General features: G+C 38.9%; 1 protein-coding gene across 7 annotated transcripts in view; it reads left to right on the top strand.

Moving 5' to 3' along the window:
• The window catches only part of LOC126354052 (anoctamin-7-like), a 725,127-nt gene extending 712,982 nt beyond the window's left edge, over positions 1 to 12,145 (top strand). For all 7 annotated transcript variants that reach the window (XM_050003410.1, XM_050003407.1, XM_050003408.1 and 4 more), the window contains exon 17: positions 5,171 to 12,145. In XM_050003410.1, the coding sequence (XP_049859367.1) occupies positions 5,171 to 5,425 (255 nt within the window). In that variant the 3' untranslated portion in view covers positions 5,426 to 12,145. The remainder of the gene's footprint in view (positions 1 to 5,170) is intronic.
• Positions 12,146 to 20,794: the final 8,649 nt, after the last annotated feature.

Here is a 20,794-nt window from a genome sequence, read left to right as displayed (position 1 = left end):
TTTTTGCGCCAAAACTGTTGTGTTTTTGCGCCAAAACTGTTGTGTTTTTGCGCCAAAACTGTTGTGTTTTTGCGCCAAAACTGTTGTGTTTTTGCGCCAAAACTGTTGTGTTTTTGCGCCAAAACTGTTGTGTTTTTGCGCCAAAACTGTTGTGTTTTTGCGCCAAAACTGTTGTGTTTTTGCGCCAAAACTGTTGTGTTTTTGCGCCAAAACTGTTGTGTTTTTGCGCCAAAACTGTTGTGTTTTTGCGCCAAAACTGTTGTGTTTTTGCGCCAAAACTGTTGTGTTTTTGCGCCAAAACTGTTGTGTTTTTGCGCCAAAACTGTTGTGTTTTTGCGCCAAAACTGTTGTGTTTTTGCGCCAAAACTGTTGTGTTTTTGCGCCAAAACTGTTGTGTTTTTGCGCCAAAACTGTTGTGCTTTTGCGCCAAAACTGTTGTGCTTTTGCGCCAAAACTGTTGTGTTTTTGCGCCAAAACTGTTGTGCTTTTGCGCCAAAACTGTTGTGCTTTTGCGCCAAAACTGTTGTGCTTTTGCGCCAAAACTGTTGTGCTTTTGCGCCAAAACTGTTGTGTTTTTGCGCCAAAACTGTTGTGTTTTTGCGCCAAAACTGTTGTGTTTTTGCGCCAAAACTGTTGTGTTTTTGCGCCAAAACTGTTGTGTTTTTGCGCCAAAACTGTTGTGTTTTTGCGCCAAAACTGTTGTGTTTTTGCGCCAAAACTGTTGTGTTTTTTGCGCCAAAACTGTTGTGTTTTTGCGCCAAAACTGTTGTGTTTTTGCGCCAAAACTGTTGTGTTTTTGCGCCAAAACTGTTGTGTTTTTGCGCCAAAACTGTTGTGCTTTTGCGCCAAAACTGTTGTGTTTTTGCGCCAAAACTGTTGTGCTTTTGCGCCAAAACTGTTGTGCTTTTGCGCCAAAACTGTTGTGTTTTTGCGCCAAAACTGTTGTGTTTTTGCGCCAAAACTGTTGTGTTTTTGCGCCAAAACTGTTGTGTTTTTGCGCCAAAACTGTTGTGTTTTTGCGCCAAAACTGTTGTGTTTTTGCGCCAAAACTGTTGTGTTTTTGCGCCAAAACTGTTGTGTTTTTGCGCCAAAACTGTTGTGTTTTTGCGCCAAAACTGTTGTGTTTTTGCGCCAAAACTGTTGTGTTTTTGCGCCAAAACTGTTGTGTTTTTGCGCCAAAACTGTTGTGCTTTTGCGCCAAAACTGTTGTGCTTTTGCGCCAAAACTGTTGTGCTTTTGCGCCAAAACTGTTGTGCTTTTGCGCCAAAACTGTTGTGCTTTTGCACCAAAACTGTTGTGCTTTTGCACCAAAACTGTTGTGCTTTTGCACCAAAACTGTTGTGCTTTTGCACCAAAACTGTTGTGCTTTTGCACCAAAACTGTTGTGCTTTTGCACCAAAACTGTTGTGCTTTTGCACCAAAACTGTTGTGCTTTTGCACCAAAACTGTTGTGCTTTTGCACCAAAACTGTTGTGCTTTTGCACCAAAACTGTTGTGCTTTTGCACCAAAACTGTTGTGCTTTTGCACCAAAACTGTTTATCCTTGAGTTTATAATCAGCTTCTAATGGCCTCATTTTCAATGAACACTTTATATGCAAACTAAATGGTTTTCAAGCACATTCAAGCAGCCCACTGTTTTGACTGTCTGCATCCCCCCCCCCCCCCTCCCTTTCCCCAACCCCCTTCTTTTCTGTGAGGTATAACTGTGATTCCCCATTTCAAATGCACTCACATACCACCACCTTAAGTTCTTAAGAGAGGGCTTCATCTTGCTTTAGTTGCAGCCTAAAATATTTACCTGCCAGTTTGGTATTCGGGCATATAACCCATCATCAGTGGTATCTGATACAAAGGACAAACAAATGTATAAATATCATTGTCTTTAACATAAGAACATTTTCTTTACATTACAAAAGTAGTATTAGGTTACTTACATATAGTGTGTCAGTAATTAGATGATGTATCTGTCAAGCATGAAAGTTTTATGATAGTGAAACTGATCTGGATCTAGAAAACAGAGAATCCTTAGATATTAAAAATGTGTCTATGTGGTGTTGATAGCATATTTATCTGCTGGGTGTGCAAGTTATAGCTCTCAAGTGCTAAATAGCTACACTTCTTGGTCATATTGGACAATACTTTCACAGAATGGAAAGAGGGATTTGGTGGTCAGGATAAAGAGTGTCAGGATAAGTTCCTTGTGGTCTTAGAGATCATATCCAGATACATCTGTGGCATGCAGGCACTCTACTGGGAGTCCCTCTTGAGTCATCAGTCATATTTATTTCATATTTTCAGTGTATAGATGGAATTGGCTCAAACTAATACTGCTCATTTCACCTCTCATGCTACACTTCGGTGTTGGAAAGCATTGCTTTGTTTCCCTGAGCAAACAAAATTATTTTTAGAGTGCAGTTTAACATGCCCATGGTACAGAGCATCCCCAAATTAGTATAGTACTCCATCAGTGACTAGTGTGCTGCTGTAACCCATACTGACTGCTACTGCCTTACTGCAGTACTGCTCAGTAGTTGCTGGAGGACTGGTTATTTGTCATGTTGTAATGTTCCTGTTAAAGATTTCTCAATATGCTGAAGTGCTCAATACAGTAATGATGTTGCTTGAACATCCACATGACATTTGGCTCACATGGCATTAGTGCAAGGGATACATTAGAAACTATAAACTAGCAACTACAGCAATCTACTGCTCTGCTTAAAATTTGACAATTTTGTGAAAAACATTAGTAAAAAGCACTAAACTGCTGTTGTATTTGAACAGGTTTGCAATAAAGGCTCTAATGCTACTACATATAAATATTACTGCCACTTTTTAAGTAAAAGTAATTGTCAAAATCAGATATGCTGCCCTTCAAAAAACTGTACTTGATTCAGAACCCAGACCAATATTTTATTTGATTATGAGAGACTGTAATGATTTACTAAGTGGGTTGAAGTGGGAAATCCAGTCACTGTTCTTGTATTAGAATACAGATAAAAATGTTCCAGCTTTTAACCAGCTTTAGAACTTGATGGTGACATTTATATGAAAGGAGGAGGAAAATTAATCGTGAGTGAAACAGCTAACAAACAAAGCCATTCATATTAAACTGACTATGTGTTGTGAGAAAAAATTACAGCAGCAACACCCATCATGGAAACAGTACCAACAGATGTCAGTAGATCGCAGGACAAGTGAAAGTTCCATAATCAGACTGACTTGTGAATTCAATCTTTTATTTATATATGAGTTGCTTTTGTTACATGTGACTTGTATCCTAGAAGATATTGCAGTCCATGTTTCACAGTTGCTCAAGCACAGTGCTATGGAAAGGTAGGAGGGAGAAGTGATACCAGCTTGGCTGAGAACTAGTGGTATGCTGGGAGGAGCGCAGTGCGTGGGCAGAAATTACATCATGTTGCCAACCAAGGAATGTATACTGTGTCCTTTGGCTTTTTAGGAACAACTAAACTAAACTCCATCTGAACAGGCCTTGGAAGACCCAATGGCACTGAATGGTCACCGTGTCATCCTCAGCCCACAGGCGTCACTGGATGCAGATATGGAGGGGCATGTGGTTAGCACACCGTTCTGCCAGCCATGTGTCAGTTTACGAGACCAGAGCTGCTATTTCTCAATCAAGTAGCTCCTCAGTTTGCCTCACAAGGGCTGAGTGCATCCACTTGTCAACAGCACTCAGCAGACCAGATGGTCACCCGTCCAAGTGCTAGCCCACCACAGCACTTAACTTCAGTGATCTGACTGGAACCAGTGCTACCACTGCGGCAAGGCCATTAGCTCTAGGAACATCTACCATGTTCAAAATGCAGTTCGCCCGAATCGATTTGTAGCTGGATCTGAATTAACTTTAAAGTTGGATACATACTCAACAGTAGCATTCATTTCTTCAGGAGACAGTACAAACCTAAACAGTGATCATTTATGTACTTAAGGGTTTCATGATGTTTTGTTGTTGATGCTCACCATATCGTACGTATGGAATGAAAGGGGCTGTGTACGCAGCCAATGAGTGGCAGGCAGATAATATGTTGGAAAGCAAGAGACATCCTATCATTCTTACATCAGTATAGAAGCAAAATCCGATATGTACTCTCCTGTGTTCTCAGATCCCATGGTAACCACCACCTCAGAAATCAGAAAATACTCAGAAGACAGCCAAATATTTGTGATAACGAATATATAAATTTCACAGCTGTGCCATTATGGAGATGGTGATGGTGGTGATGGTGGTGGTTATTATTATTATTATTATTATTATTATTATTATTATTATTATTATTACAAATAGTGACTACACAAATGACAAGGTTAGTAAGCAAAAAAAGAGAAAGAAAACATTCTGCAAATTAATGTAAACCACTTCTTTTCATTTATTTTATTTCTCCTTGTTTTATCTCAATGGAATATATTTAGAATAGGTATAATGTTAACTTTTTAGACTCTGCAGTAGTGTTTATGTTCAAAAATCTGTCTAAAAATAGGTGTTTTGTTGCTAACTTAACTTCTGTAGACCTTAACAACTCTGTCTCAGTCATAGCTGATAATACTCATTAATCTTCATTAATTTGCCAAAAGATCTTACACTGTTGTCATCACAAAAGTACATGACTGATAAAGTTTTTAAATTAGTTGTAAAAATTGAAAATTAAATTTAGAAAACTATTTAAATTACACAAAAACTGAAAGTTTGATAAGTACTTATCTTCAGGTGGTAAAAGTTCATTACTCTTAATGGAACACATTACTCCTAGCTACCAGTATAGTAGGTTCCTTTTTTAGGGAAAAAAAGCAAGGATTCATGGAAAGTGGGAAAAAGGAGTTGGGAATATAGGCCACTTAAACCCTATGCTAAGAAGGACCTACCTGTTGTAAAAAAGCTGTCAACATTACACGAGTTACACCTCTTGAAAGTATGTGGTGGCCAGCCATTTTCTCTCTTCATGATTTTATTAAAAGTTTGATAAATAGCTCTATGTAATGTAAATTTCATATTGTCTTTAGCCTAGGTAATGTGTGCAAGTATGTCAGTCACCAGTTATTAAAGAGGAGATGGACTGCATGTGTGACATGTCTAAGTAACTAATGAATTTATAGATGACTGTGATTTCCATTTCAAGCAAGAGCCTAATAATTTTTGCTTTTGAATAGGTTGCTGCAAGGAAGGATGAAGATGAGGAAGAGCTATTGCCTAATGGAGGCATGGCTTTAGATTTGACAGCAGAACTTGGAGACATGACAGCTGAACTGGAGCACCTAGCAGCTACTGCCCCAGTTCTCCCAGCAGCACCATCTCTGTCAGTATGTACAACTGCCGTACAGCCAGAAAGTCAACTACAGAAGCCAGAAAGTTCCACATCACTCAACATGGATGTAAGTCCAGTTCATGCAGGAGATGGCACCTGACAAAAACTTTCCACTCTCTGAGGAGGGGGTCGGGCCCTTAAAAGCAGGGTCCAGCGTAAGCAGTACAGGCTTCCAAGACCTGACTATGTCTTGAAAGACCTAACATAGAAGCACAAATACGGGAAGTAAAGTTCAAAATTTTGCAGTTCAGAGTTATGGTGTCAGAGGCACACCTCTGTTTTTCACCATATTGTTGCTATTTTGTACAAGAAATTCATGTTAAATCAGGAAATAGTCCTGTGTGCAACATTCCTAATTATGGAACAAAACAAGTTCAGTGTGAAAGTCATGTAAAAGTTTCATATTTCTTATATATGGATACTCCAAAGAGAAGTTCCTTTGGATAAGGAAGTTATGTACATAGTGCTGTACATGTCAGTTTGACCTCGGGCACTTCAGTCGGTGAAGTTGCTGCAGAGGTGTTAATAGCTGCACATGGCTGCATATTTATACTGCACTATGAATTTTTTATTTATTGAAAGCCATGAGTAAGTGGCTTTATTGTTATTTCTAAGCCCTAAAACAAACTGCCCTCCATTTTTATATTGTCGGCTGAGAGTAGAGCATCTGTTTTGTAAATGTATGAGAGAGTGGTATGCTTGGTTAAATAATAAAGTTCAGAATGTGGTGTTTGTGAACAATTATTGTCAAATGAAGATTAAAGAACTCTGTCGTCATATATTTACAGAAGATATCTATATGTACAATGATAACATTTTCGAATGTTGTTACATTTATTTAAGCTTAGATGTGATTTATCATTCCACAATAATTCTTTACTAAATGAGCACTGAATAATGACTGGTAACTAAAAATTTAAACAAAATATTTAAATTATTGACATTTATTATTAAACGCCATCAATGAGTGTCTTTTAAAAAGTTACTTGGAAGAGATATTTTTAATTAATTTATTGCTTTATGAAAAGGGGATTTTTGTGCTGTCATAAAAACTGTCTTTCATTGCAAATAATAATATTAATTGTTATTGCTGTTGTTAAAATGTGTACCTTATTTCTTAAGTCAATTGTAAATAGAGCCAGGAAATACGCGATAAGCAAAATACTTTAGTAAGTTATTCTTGAATGGAAATTCAAATATTTAAGAGAAGGAAGAATTTGATTGTGAAAGTTGTATCATCTTCTTCTTATCTGCCACTTTAGTATTATTTCACTTTTATAGTAAGTACATAAAGTCTAATGATTCTAAATTTACTGTTAAGGATTCAAACATGCTGTCTTTCAATCACTTTTTCAGAGCTGTTGAACATTATAGGAATCTGTACTGGTAATTAACATGCCACATATTAGTTGTAGTGCATACTTGAAGTTAAATGATAATATTGCATAAGAAATATCTGTTCTGCATAGGAAATTGTTTCAAAATTATTCAGTCAACCACCCTACAATGGTGTAGTGTAATTGTATGCAAAGTTAAAATTGTATAGACTGGCTATAAGACTGTACAGTACATTCCAGACTGAAAAACAAATATTTTATGTATGTAATATGTAACTCTCTGCCTTGTGTGCAGCCGAACCAAATCATTTGGATATTTTGATGATCATGGTATGTCTTCTCATCTTAAGTAGCCACTGTCTCCACATCACTTCAACAAATTTGTTTAGTCTTTTCATGCTGTAATTGGTTTCTCTATTTTGTATCCATCAGTGCAATTCATAAATAATATGAACCATCTCTGTGATATTTTTTAGTTCTTTGCTTACTTCATCATACTACTGTACTACTGTTCTGGTTTATTTTCAACTGAGATTTTTAATCTCTGCTACACATAAGGTTGAAGAAGAGAGACAATCTGTCAGAAATAGTGTGTCCCTATTGCAGCACAAATGGAATGGTAAAACACTTGGAATCACATCTTAGTCTATCCAATATCCTTGTGCTATGCCATAGAACATTCACCTTACAGTCTCTTAACTTGGTTTATATTTCACATATTTAATTGCTTCTAAATTTCCTCATTCACTGGTAAATGGTGCATTGATTAAGACACTTGACTCATAATGTATGGTGCTCAAATCCCAGTAAGATTTTAGTTGATTTTCAAGGCTCAGCCCCATCCTCAAACCTTCCTTTCTCTCCAAATGAATGATCTCTTAATTTCTAAACACCATTAAGCAGCCACAGAAGCATTAAACTCAAAGTAAATTGCTATTTTTACACAATTCATGCAACTGCATGAGCTGAACATTCTCAAGAATGTATCAGCATTGTTCTTATCACATACAATCCTAATTACTCAAAAAACACAGATCACCTTATCTGTACACAAAATTGGAAGAATTCACAATATAAATTATTGGTCCACACATTTCATCACTACAGTTTTTGTGAAACAGTTAACTGCCTGCTTCTCCACAGTGCATCATTAAGTGATTTCAAATGGGGTTGTTTTGTTACTTTCTCAAATTCCAAAATCAACACTGAAGTACAGTGGTTAAGAGCACAAAGTATGGTACAGAGCTCTGTTCAAAATGTCTTAAAATCTGTCTCTGTAATATTGCAGGAAGGGTGAAAAGTATTAATCTGCTATTTTGTTATTTCATTTTAACGATTATTCATGTACCGTGTTTCCTTTAAAGTTGTGAATTCGCTTTTCTCAGACAGTTATTTTTGCTTTTCTCAGACAGTTATTTTTGGACTTGACATCTTCACATAACAGACTCAGAAATATTTGTTCTTTATGTTTGTGTTTTATAGAATTTTCTTCAAAAATTTCCTTAATCACACATACAAGGCATATTTGAAAGTCAAATCCTGCTTGTCTGTTGTGAGGACCCTACTGCTGTCACCGCATCCTGCATCTATGTTGCCTGATGCCTTCCCTAGATATCTCCATTCTTCCTCATCCTCTTCCATTCCTTCTTTCCATTGCTTTGTGGATACCACTTTTCGTATTTTTCCACTTCTCCTTCCAGGAGGTTGCCATAAAACTATTCTATTGGCCATCTGCCTTCATCCATTCTTTTGACATGTCCAAACAATCCTTGCTGTCTTCCTTCTATTTTACCCTTAATACTGTAATGAGTCTGTCTTTTTTCCTCTTATTTCCTCATTTCTTACCTGGTCAAGTAGGGAAATTCTACAGGCTCTTCTCAAGTCGTCCTTTTCTAAAGCTCTAAGTTTCTTTTTATTTATTTCTGTTAGTTCCCAGCATACATTCCCATAGGTTGTTTTTGGTTCCACAATGGATTTTTATAAATGAGTTTTAACCTTTAAACTCATTTCTGAGGACCAAAGTACTGGGTTTAATTTTTGGATAACCACTCTTTCTTGCATGGTTTCTTGTTAGACGTCTGTCATATCTTCCACCATGTGATAGGATACTACCCATGTACTTAAACTCTTTACACACTTTTAATAATATGTCAGTCAATGTCCAGATTACTCCCCTATTCTCCCCAACATAGATATTCTGACTTGTCAAAATTAATTTTCAAACCCCACTTATCATACTCTTCCAACAACTCTGAGTGTGTAAGATACATCCAGTTCAACAACCTGAACATCAGCATACAAAAGTTTGTACACACACAGGTTCCCTATGTCAGTTCTCATACCCATGCACTTTCTGCACCACAGATTCAGTGCCTTCTGCACATACATCTAAATAATTGTAGGATACAGACAGCATCCTTGCTTCAATCCTTTAGTTATCCTGAGGGCCTCTCCAGGTATTTCTTTCCCTAATTTAATGACACATTTTGCTGGCTTGTAAAGGTTTATGATGCTTCTCACATAAAGTTGGGCAGTTCCCCTGACCACAGCACCTCAAACAATAACTTCAGTGCCACAGTTTCACATGGTTTCACATAATCTCTCAAAATCTATGAATACCAAATGACTGCTTAAGATTTCTCTCTAAACTCTTCTCCATGATCTGTCCTAGGAAAAGATGTTATCTAAACATGACCCCTCTCTTCTAGAGCTACTTTGTTCTTCCACTTCATTTATAATCTTCTCCATTCCTGATTTTTAAAATCCTCCTGTACAGCTTGCTAATTGAACTAGCAACACTTATGCCACAATAATTTCTACATACTTTCTTTCTTCCTTTTTTATGTATGGGGCTTAGATATGCTAAGTTCCCCTCTGCTGGAATTTCCTCGACATACATTTACTAAATAACTTACTTAGATATTCATACAGAATGTGTGGGCCATACCTCACTAATTTTGTTGGTACATTTCCAGGCCATGGTGATATCCCGATTTCCATTTGTGTAGCCACTTTCTGTACCTCTTTCACATCTATTTTCTCTACCTGTTCACCCTCCTGGTTCTCCCATATCTCCCACCTTACCTCCTTGTACTCCATTCTTACTTCTGCCAACAGGCCTTTAAAATGTTTCTACCAGACTGATAATCAGAAGGTTTGCTGTTTCTTTTACTTCTTTCCTCAGCCCTGCAATCATTTTCCATGCTGACACCACTTTTGTGTCCCCATGCATTGATTGGCTTCTTTGAATTTATTCTCCCAGGTTTCATTTTTCCCTTTTGCATGTCTTTATTTACTTCTCTATTCATTCTGATATACAAGGCTTTATCATGTTTGTCCCATGATCTCAACCAATTATTATAGTAAAGATTTTTTTAGGTTCACTTTTTCATCAGTACTTTGAGTCTACCTTCGTAGGTACTGCTTTCTTTCTTCCTCTTGCTGCCCCAGTGCTTCAAATGCTGCTTCATGTATCCATTTTTTTAAATTTTTTGGTACATATGCTCCATCATTTCTTCTCTGAATGCCTCAGTTTGTTTGACAAGCATAAATTATAAAGAAATTATGCAGACTCTTGTTTCAAGCTGCCTAAATTGTATTTCATAGTATCCACTGCCCTCGTGGGAATATTTGTGTCTTCAATTTATCTTTGGCCCTTGGATGTTACTATCAATTTGCACTAGCAGGAAGTTGTCTGAGCCACTTTCTGCACCCCTGTAGACTCTTTAATCATTTTTTTATTTTGAATAATATAGTCTATTATTGACCTGATGTGCCTGGAAGGACTCTCCCATGTGTATTTGTGGATCTGCTTGTAAGGAAAGAAACCATTTAAAATTTTCAAGGGCAATGTCTCACACAATCATCATCTAACCTTTCTCTGTGTACTGTCTCTTCTCCGTATCTTCCCACTACTCCATTATAGGTGGCCACTCCCACTTTTCCTTTAAAATTATTTCTTTACAGATACTTTGCTCTCCAGCAAACTTGTTAATTTCTCAAGACTCATCTTTGACTTTGTCAGTGTCATTTGTACGTGCATAAGCCCCAACAATGACAAAGTTGTGACCATATAACACATTAATTAGAAGCAGCTTTTATTGGTGGTTTTAGTTTACTGGAAACCTACTTCACTTTTACGTGTAATTTCTTTCTGTTAATTCTGAAGACTTTTTGCGTTGTACTTCAATCCCTCAGCATAGCAGTTCTCCATCTAGGAACTGAATCTTTCCACAGCAGGTTTTTTTTTTTTTAGACTATTGCACGACTGTGTGGATATCCTACATCAATGCAGAAACACATCATCTCATTGCCTGCAACAAATCATCTCCATCTTGAGGGTAATGGTCCATAAATGCTCATCTGCTTGACATTCTTGATTAGGAATCATTTTTGGCACCCTTTTGCAAACTACGTATGGTAACTGAGTGTTCAAACAGTGTGAATAGCGATGTGGACAATATAAATAAATCCATCAGCTAGAGCAACGATCACCATTTTTCAATAGCCAATCAAATCACAGATTGTGATGCACTTGTGTGATTTCATCAGCATTATCTAACTTTACCTTCACTCATTACTGTAAGCCCCTAAATTATGTGCAACTCCTTATGTACTAAAGCAGCTACAGATCCTATTGCACATACAAATTGGCAACTTGCAGCAGCAATGCTTATAATAAACATCATTGTTGTTTGCATTCATACAACTTTGTTGTCAGTTGTTAACATTCAAATATAAGCAAATTGACTTAATTCTTCCTGAAATATTCTTAATAAAACCACTGGATTGTGTTTATGCCGATGAATGAAAAGCTCATATGACGAAGGTTAATGAGTTGCAATAGTTTCTAGGACCATAATACCTACAAACTACAACTAGTGAGAGGATTGTGACATATCCATTCAGACATAGGCTTTGCAACTTTGATTTTGAAACACTATATCCAGAAGGCGGTTATGGGCCATACCATTAGTTTCGTCGGAATTTCTGTTTATTTCTTTATAACAATGCTTTGAAGCATTATATCCCAAGTTCTTGTTAATGAATAGCAATTGCAAATTAGGTAACAATAAATAAAATTACAATCAACTGAAGACACAAACACAAAGAATTAAGAATGTATTTTGGAATTTATTATAACAGCAATTTTCTTTGCAGCACAGAAAATGCACACAAGGGAGAGAGAACATTTGTTACATGTCCTTGAAAGCTGTAAATGTAGATTATGAATAAAATGTACTGCAGTGTGTACTATTCTAGTCACAAAGTTTTCAGCATATCACACTTAAAACTTTCACATCATTTGCATACTTCATTAGAGTAGGTGGAACTTAAAAATTTTTAATGCTTTATTGTAGCACATGATGTTAAAAATTATCTTCTACATTGAAGTTACAGTTGCATAATCTTAGTTTTTTTATAGTGTATCTCAAATAGGGTATAACATTGTTGAATTACCAAATAAATTATATTTTTACATAGTCATGCATTTTTCTTTTTTAAAAAAGTAAGTTGCAATTGTACTCACTTGCTTGGCCTCGAGCAAGACCAGCCGTATGTGATGGTACTCAGATTTAAAGTTTGCCTGCTGTAGCTTGTGTGATCTTTTGGTGAAATTCAGAGCAGAGAATTTAAAAAAGTAAATCATAAAAATAAAGTCTGGATGTCCACTGTTTACAGTATAGCTCAGGGCCCCACATGCTATTCAAAAACAGTAGTCACAACAGAAAGACGGAACAATGAGCACCCTAGTGTGTGGTTGGGCTTAGATATTTTAAAAGTCCAAGGTGCAAAACTTAGGAATACTCCATCACTCACGAAATGTGACTGTCTTGCTGCCCATGTGGACTAAAACCCCACAGATTTTGCCTCACCAAGATCCTGAACACTATCTCTTTCCCTGCTTGATTTTTCTGCCTGCAATAGTTTGTTTATAAATAATGACTGTGCTGACAATCTCACATTTCCAGGTTTTTGTAAATAAATACAGTTCATCATGCTGATGTTCCCTACTTCCATCTAGTCTTGGGTACTGCTGCTACTTTTACAGTTTTAATTATAAACAAGATTTTGTGGCACAGAAGGCACATTCCAGCCCATAATTCAAAATGTTGTACTATTTTAACATGACTACTATGACTTCCTGATAAAACTCTATCCATTGATGCCCCATTTGTTGTAAAAGCATAATGCATTGCTGAAGTATAAATTTTTATTGCTAGAACACTATATCAAATACTCAGCTTCCAATAACTTGTAAAGTAATTCAGATATTGATGGCACATATTTATTTTTCTCATTAAAATGGGCCTACTAGCTCCTCCGTACTTTAAATGGTTTAATATTTATTAATGTTAATCACTTTTGCACATTACAACAGAGTGGCCCCTGTTCAGTTCAACATCTGGATTTTGCCCCCTCAGGAAACAACCAAGCTGTGGTGGTTCACCTCTTGTACCTGAGAGCTTGTCAGTCACATGTCAAAGCCACTGTCTTCTGTGTGCAGAATTGTGAACTCATCCCTTTACCTGTCTTTCAAACCACCACACTGGACATACCCTGTTGCATGGCTGTCAACGTGATTGTCTGGGCCAATCGCAACCACACATTTGCACCTGAATTTAGAGTTGCTCACTATTCTAATGGGGTTGTATGCTCACGAAGTATGACAGATATCATTCCAGTTATTATAATGATGATAAAAATTAATAGTAGTGTGTAACAGGCTGTTTACTCTTCTTGCTTCTATTACACAGGAAAAAAGTTTTTACAGTAGTATAATCTGTGTGGATGATACTCGGAAAATGGACCCACAGGGTCAACATTTTAACAATATGGACACCAGATAACCTGTTGAAGACAACAGACAAAATATTAGGACAAGCTGATGCTTTCTCAATCTGGCATGGAGATGATGTTGACATCAGAGTAATTTTGTTTCTGTAATGTTGGAGCAAAGTATACTTTGAACTGAAAATAGTTTCATTTAGACTGATTGTAATATTGTAAAACCCAGGACAGAATACCAACAATATGAAAAAGACACATACAGGAAGTGTTAGTTGCAGATAGCCACAATGAAAAAGAGTACTAGGTGTATTCTGCTATTTAAGTCTTTCATCAGACATAGAAAAATCACAGTCACTGTCATCTCCAGATGCTAAGGTATGGCACATATTGGGACACTGCTGATGAAGGGCAAGGTAGGGTAGTATAGTGAAGATTTTTGTGACTTGTGGGTGTAAATATCACAGCACAAATTTAGGCACGAGGCAGGGCAGTACTGTGCCTGCTTTTGCCTTTGCCATGCAATACTCAGGACAGAGTTTACTGCACAAGCACCAAGAAGCTAACGTGCAGCAAACAAATCCCGTAGTCTCAAAGGGTGTGCACAGCAATGGAAACTGCCTCACAGTATATGCAAACACTGTGTTGCCAAGTATTTCCTTCACTATGTTGTGCTGCCCTGCCATTTGTTGGCTGCATCCTAATATGCACCTGGCCTAAGGTCCAACTATATATCAGGTGAGCAGCAATCTTTGTTGGAGTGGATAGTAAGGGTACAGAAGAGGTGTGGCGTAGATTGTTAGCTGCAACAGGCAGAAGCCGTGTTTCGTTGGTGCTGTATATTTTCTAGATTTTGACTGAGGTAACCTCCCACTGCAGTGTTGTTCTTTGGCACACTAGTGTAGAAGTTGCCATAGAAGCAGCTAAGTAAAAATTCCAAGCACTTCACACATTTATTTATGTATATAATAGCCAAGTAGATTAAAACTGAAGAAACTGCATAAAGGTGGGAATTTAAGGACATGGGATCTGGATAAGCTGAAAGAACCAGAGGTTGTACAGAGTTTCAAGGGGAGAATAAGGGAACAATTGACAGGAATGGGGGAAAGAAACACAGTAGAAGAAGAATGGGTAGCTCTGAGGGATGAAGTAGTGAAGGCAGCAGAGGGTCAAGTAGGTGAAAAGACGAGGGCTGCTAGAAATCCTTGGGTAACAGAAGAAATATTGAATTTAATTGATGAAAGGAGAAAATATAAAAATGCAGTAAATGAAGCAGGCAAAAAGGAATACAAACGTCTCAAAAATGAGATTGACAGGTAGTGCAAAATGGCTAAGCAGGGATGGCTAGAGGACAAATGTAAGGATGTAGAAGCTTATCTCACTAGGGGGTAAGATAGGTACAGCCTACAGGAAAATTAGAGAAGCCTTTGGAGAAAAGATAGCCACTTGTATGAATATCAAGAGCTCAGATGTAAACCCAGTTCTAACCAAAGAGGGCAAAGCAGAAAGGTGGAAGGGTTTATACAAGGGCGATGTACTTGAGGACAATATTATGGAAATGGAAGAGGATGTAGATGAAGACGAAATGGGAGATAAGATACCGAGTGAAGAGTTTGACAGAGCACTGAAAGACCTGAGTTGAAACAAGGCCCCGGGAGTAGACAACATTCCATTAGAACTACTGGCAGCCTTAGGAGAGCCAGTCATGACAAAACTCTACCAGCTGGTGAGCAAGATGTATGAGACAGGCAAAATACCCTCAGATTTCAAGAAGAATATAATAATTCCAATCCCAAAGAAAGCAGGTGCTGACAGATGTGAAAATTACCAAACTATCAGTTTAATAAGTCACAGCTGCAAAATACTAACGCGAATTCTTTACAGACGAATGGAAAAACTGGTAGATGCAGACCTCGGGGAGGATTAGTTTGGATTCCGTAGAAATGTTGGAACCCGTGAGGCAATACTGACCTTACAACTTATCTTAGAAGAAAGATTAAGAAAAGGCAAACCTACGTTTCTACACTCCTGGAAATTGAAATAAGAACACCGTGAATTCATTGTCCCAGGAAGGGGAAACTTTATTGACACATTCCTGCGGTCAGATACATCACATGATCACACTGACAGAACCACAGGCACATAGACACAGGCAACAGAGCATGCACAATGTCGGCACTAGTACAGTGTATATCCACCTTTCGCAGCAATGCAGGCTGCTATTCTCCCATGGAGACGATCGTAGAAATGCTGGATTTAGTCCTGTGGAACGGCTTGCCATGCCATTTCCACCTGGCACCTCAGTTGGACCAGCGTTCGTGCTGGACGTGCAGACCGCCTGAGGCGACGCTTCATCCAGTCCCAAACATGCTCAATGGGGGACAGATCCGGAGATCTTGCTGGCCAGGGTAGTTGACTTACACCTTCTAGAGTACGTTGGGTGGCACGGGATACATGCGGACGTGCATTGTCCTGTTGGAACAGCAAGTTCCCTTGCCGGTCTAGGAATGGTAGAACGATGGGTTCGATGACGGTTTGGATGTACCGTGCACTATTCAGTGTCCCCTCGATGATCACCAGAGGTGTATGGCCAGTGTAGGAGATCGCTCCCCACACCATGATGCCGGGTGTTGGCCCTGTGTGCCTCGGTCGTATGCAGTCCTGATTGTGGCGCTCACCTGCACAGCGCCAAACACGCATACGACCATCATTGGCACCAAGGCAGAGGCGACTCTCATCGCTGAAGACGAAACATCTCCATTCGTCTCTCCATTCACGCCTGTCGCGACACAACTGGAGGCGGGCTGCACGATGTTGGGGCGTGAGCGGAAGATGGCCTAACGGTGTGCGGGACCGTAGCCCAGCTTCATGGAGACGGTTGCGAATGGTCCTCGCCGATATCCCAGGAGCAACAGTGTCCCTAATTTGCTGGGAAGTGGCGGTCCGGTCCCCTACGGCACTGCATAGGATCCTACGGTCTTGGCGTGCATCCGTGCGTCGCTGCGGTCCGGGCCCAGGTCGACGGGCATGTGCACCTTCTGCCGACCACTGGCGACAACATCGATGTACTGTGGAGACCTCATGCCCCACGTGTTGAGCAATTCGGCGGTACGTCCACCCGGCCTCCCGCATGCCCACTATACGCCCTCGCTCAAAGTCCGTCAAGTGCACATACGGTTCACGTCCACGCTGTCGCGGCATGCTACCAGTGTTAAAGACTGCGATGGAGCTCCGTATGCCACGGCAAACTGGCTGACACTGACGGCGGCGGTGCACAAATGCTGCGCAGCTAGCGCCATTCGACGGCCAACACCGCGGTTTCTGGTGTGTCCGCTGTGCCGTGCGTGTGATCACTGCTTGTACAGCCCTCTCTCAGTGTCCGGAGCAAGTATGGTGGGTCTGACACACCGGTGTCAATGTGTTCTTTTTTCCATTTCCAGGAGTGTAGCATTTGTAGACTTCGAAAAAGCTTTTGACAATGTTGACTGGAATACTCTCTTTCAAATTCTGAAGGTGGCAGGGCTAAAATACAGGGAGCGAAAGGCTATTTACAATTTGCACAGAAACCAGATGGCACTCATAAGAGTCGAGGAGCATGAAAGGGAAGCTGTGGTTGGGAAAGGAGTGAGACAGGGTTGTAGCCTCTCCCCGATGTTATTCAATCTGTATATTGAGCAAGCAGTAAAGGAAACAAAAGAAAAATTTGGAGTAGGTATTAAAATTCATGGAGAAGAAGTAAAAACTTTTTAGGTTCACCGATGACATTGTAATTCTGTCAGAGACAGCAAAGGACCTGGAATAGCAGTTGAACGGAATGGACAGTGTCTTGAAAGGAGGATATAAGATGAACATCAACAAAAGCAAAATGAGGATAATGGTATGTAGTCAAATTAAATCAGGTGATGCTGAGGGAATTAGGTTAGGAAATGAGACACTTAAAGTAGTAAAGGAATTTTGCTATTTGGGGAGCAAAATAACTGATGATGGTTGAAGTAGAGAGGATATAAAATGTAGACTGGCAATGGCAAGGAAAGCATTTCTGTAGAAGAAAAATTTGTTAACATCGAGTATAGATTTAAGTGTCAGGAAGTCATTTCTGAAAGTATTTGTATGGAGTGTAGCCATGTATGGAAGTGAAACATGGACTATAACTAGTTTGGACAAGAAGAGAATAGAAGCTTTCGAAATTTGGTGCTACAGAAGAATGCTGAAGATAAGGTGGATAGATCACGTAACTAATGAGGAGGTATTGTACAGGATTGGGGAGGAGAGAAGTTTGTGGCACAACTTGACTAGAAGAAGGGATCGGTTGGTAGGACATGTCCTGAGGCATCAAGGGATCACAAATTTAGCATTGGAGGGCAGCGTGGAGGGTAAAAATCGTAGAGGGAGACCAAGAGATGAATACACTAAGCAGATTCAGAAGGATGTAGGTTGCAGTAGGTACTGGGAGATGAAGCAGCTAGCACAGGACAGAGTAGCATGGAGAGCTGCATCAAACCAGTCTCAGGACTGAAGACAACAGCAGCAACTTCCCAGCAACTTTCCTTTGTATATGACCGCATGTGCAAGATTTGTGTACCAATTTGAAATTCTAGATTTGCATGTTTTTCTGATCATACTGCTTCTGCATAATCTTTAACTGATTGTATTTATACCTGTTTGTATTGTGATATATTGGAAAGCTTCCATGTGCCGCAATAACTCCTATTATCATCAATTGTAGGCTTAAACTTACTTGTGTTCTTTTAAAATATTTGAGAACAGTAGACCTATTCTCATTCAAAACAATTGTTCTCTAATTTCATTGTATAATTATGTGAGAAATAGGTTATTTCTGAGAATTTTAAGATGGTTACAAAACTGTATTATCGTAAGTTACTGTGATTCACATTTACTGCCAAAGAATAATCACTTCAAATTTCATTTTATGTCAATGCAAACAAATGTGATTTTTTGAGAACATTCAGAAGTTACCTTTGTCCAATGGATAATCCAGTTTGCAGTAAATCAGTCTTCATGATTTAGTTACTGCGGGAGATATTTTAACTAGCATTGTGTTACATCTAGTTTTCTCTTAAAGAGAAGCATTGTCTACATTTATCATAAATTTGCTCAATTTTCAAGTTTTCTAAGGACTGTAATTTACCTCAAAAAGTTTTAGGAAATTAGTAAGTTTTAACACAAGTTTTATATTGGCTTAATATAAACCTCATTTTGTGTATTTTCTTCAATTCTTACAGGAAATTAGGGTTTTCTTAAGTCAAAAGATATAAATGATAACCAGCAGGCTTAGTTTAAAGTTATTAGTTCATTTTCCCATAATACATTGCACCAGCCAAAATACAGCACCACTGTGAATGCTGTTCTCCAACACTGGTTGAATTGGTTGATGTTTGTAAACAGCTGGAAATCACCCTGACTACTGTCAAACAATTGTCAGCTGATGTGAATTAGTGTGTTGGAAGAGCTCCCGAGTGTCGTACTTGTGGTACCAGTACCAAAGGTACCTCTATTACTGTCCCTCCTGTGGATCCTGTCTCCTCTGCATAAAGTATGGAATCAGTCATTACTCATCCACTTGACTATGAGTGGCATTTCAATGGTAGATCTAGGTGTCCTGCACAATGATGGCAGAGACCAGAGCTCAGGGCGTTACACTGATCCCACTAATCAACAGTTTTGAGGTCCTGTCTTAAACTGATTCTGAAAGTCAGCCACTGGCTCTCAGTTCACCTATTTTAGGGAAACCTGTTCTGTTTGGTGTCTAGAGGAGGCAAACGTAAAAGGGTAGTGGTCTATTACTCATCAGCAGTTCAAAAATACGGAATATGATGGTACCCCTTATGGCAGCAAGGGACAGGAAACAACGCCAGGTATGCTCGCTGTGTGTATTGGGGGTGTTGTAAAATGTGTTGAAGAGGCTATTACAGCAGCCACTGAGGAAAAATGTGTAAGCAGCTGCAGATTATGGCACACATTGGAACAAATGATGCCTGTTGTCTGAGCTCCGATGACATACTTGGATCATTGCAGTGACTGGCAGAGAAGGCTGAGAACAGCAGCCTTGCACATGGAGTTTCAACAAAGTTCACAATTTATAGCATTGTCCCCAGAACTGATCATGGCTTCTTGGTTTTGAGTTGACTGGAAAGACTGAACCAGAGACTTTGAAAGTTCTGTCACAGGCTAGACTTTGACTTCCTAGACTTGGGCCATAATGTTGAGAACTGTAGGGCCCCCTCAATGTGTCGGGTGTGCACTACATATAAGAGGCTACACAGGTAGCTGACAGTTGTGGGGTAAACGTAGTGGTTCTTTTGGATTGGGCAGTTCTCCACCCAATCCATATAACGACAGCTGTAGGAAACACATTTGTATCAGTGTAAGATGAAAAGAAATGTCTCCCACAGGTGAGAGTATTAAAGTACTAGTAGTTAACTGCCAAAGCATTTGCAACAAATTGCCAGAGTTCGAAGTGCTTCTGAAATTGACAGCAGTGAGATTTTTGGGGAAAATTTAATTGTATATCAAACAGATATACTAATGGGAAATGGAGGTGGTGTTTTTGTCACAGTAGACAAGAAACTCAACTCCACAGAGACAGAAATTTAAACTACGTGTGAGATTGTTTGGGCAGGACTCAGTTTCATGGTGAGCATAAAATGGTAACTGGATCCTTCTATCACCCACCAGATGGATATCCTGACATAACCAAAAACTGTAGAGAGAACTGCATTTCCCCTATCATACTGTAATCATCAGTGAAGACTTTAATCATCCAACAATCAATTGGGAAAATTACAGTCTTGTTAGTGGTGGGCATGATAAGACATCCTGTGAAACATTATTAAATATCTTCTTTGAAAGCTATCTAGAACAGATAGTTCTAATGTCAACAAGTAGACCTGACCACCTTGAGGATGTCCACTTTGAAACTGGTATCAGTGATCATGATGGGTTGTGGCAACAATGATTACCAAAGTATAAAGGAAACCTTAAACAAGCAGAAAGAGGTGTATGTTCAGAAACCTAGATTTAAAAAATCAGTAGTGTCCTCTCAATGAAGAACTTGAAACTTTCAGCACAGAGCAGCAGCATGTAGAGGAACTATGGCTCAAGTTAAAAATAATATGCACTGGATAGGTACGTTAGTTAGTTACATGTTGCATGGATCATCAGTTACATCTGAGCCTTTCTAAGATGTTTTTTCTTTTCTTTACAAAAATAAAAAAAAAAATGTATACAAATGTGAGTTAGAAATTCCTAACCACCGCATCTTACATATTTCAGTATCAGAAATTATTCTATGTAACAGAAGAAGTTGTCAAGGAGAAACTGTC

This window comes from Schistocerca gregaria, chromosome 3 (assembly GCF_023897955.1).
Source record: "Schistocerca gregaria isolate iqSchGreg1 chromosome 3, iqSchGreg1.2, whole genome shotgun sequence".
NCBI lineage: Eukaryota > Metazoa > Arthropoda > Insecta > Orthoptera > Acrididae > Schistocerca > Schistocerca gregaria.
The sequence above is the reverse complement of the archived record's forward strand: the minus strand, read 5'-3'. Positions and strand labels throughout refer to the sequence as shown.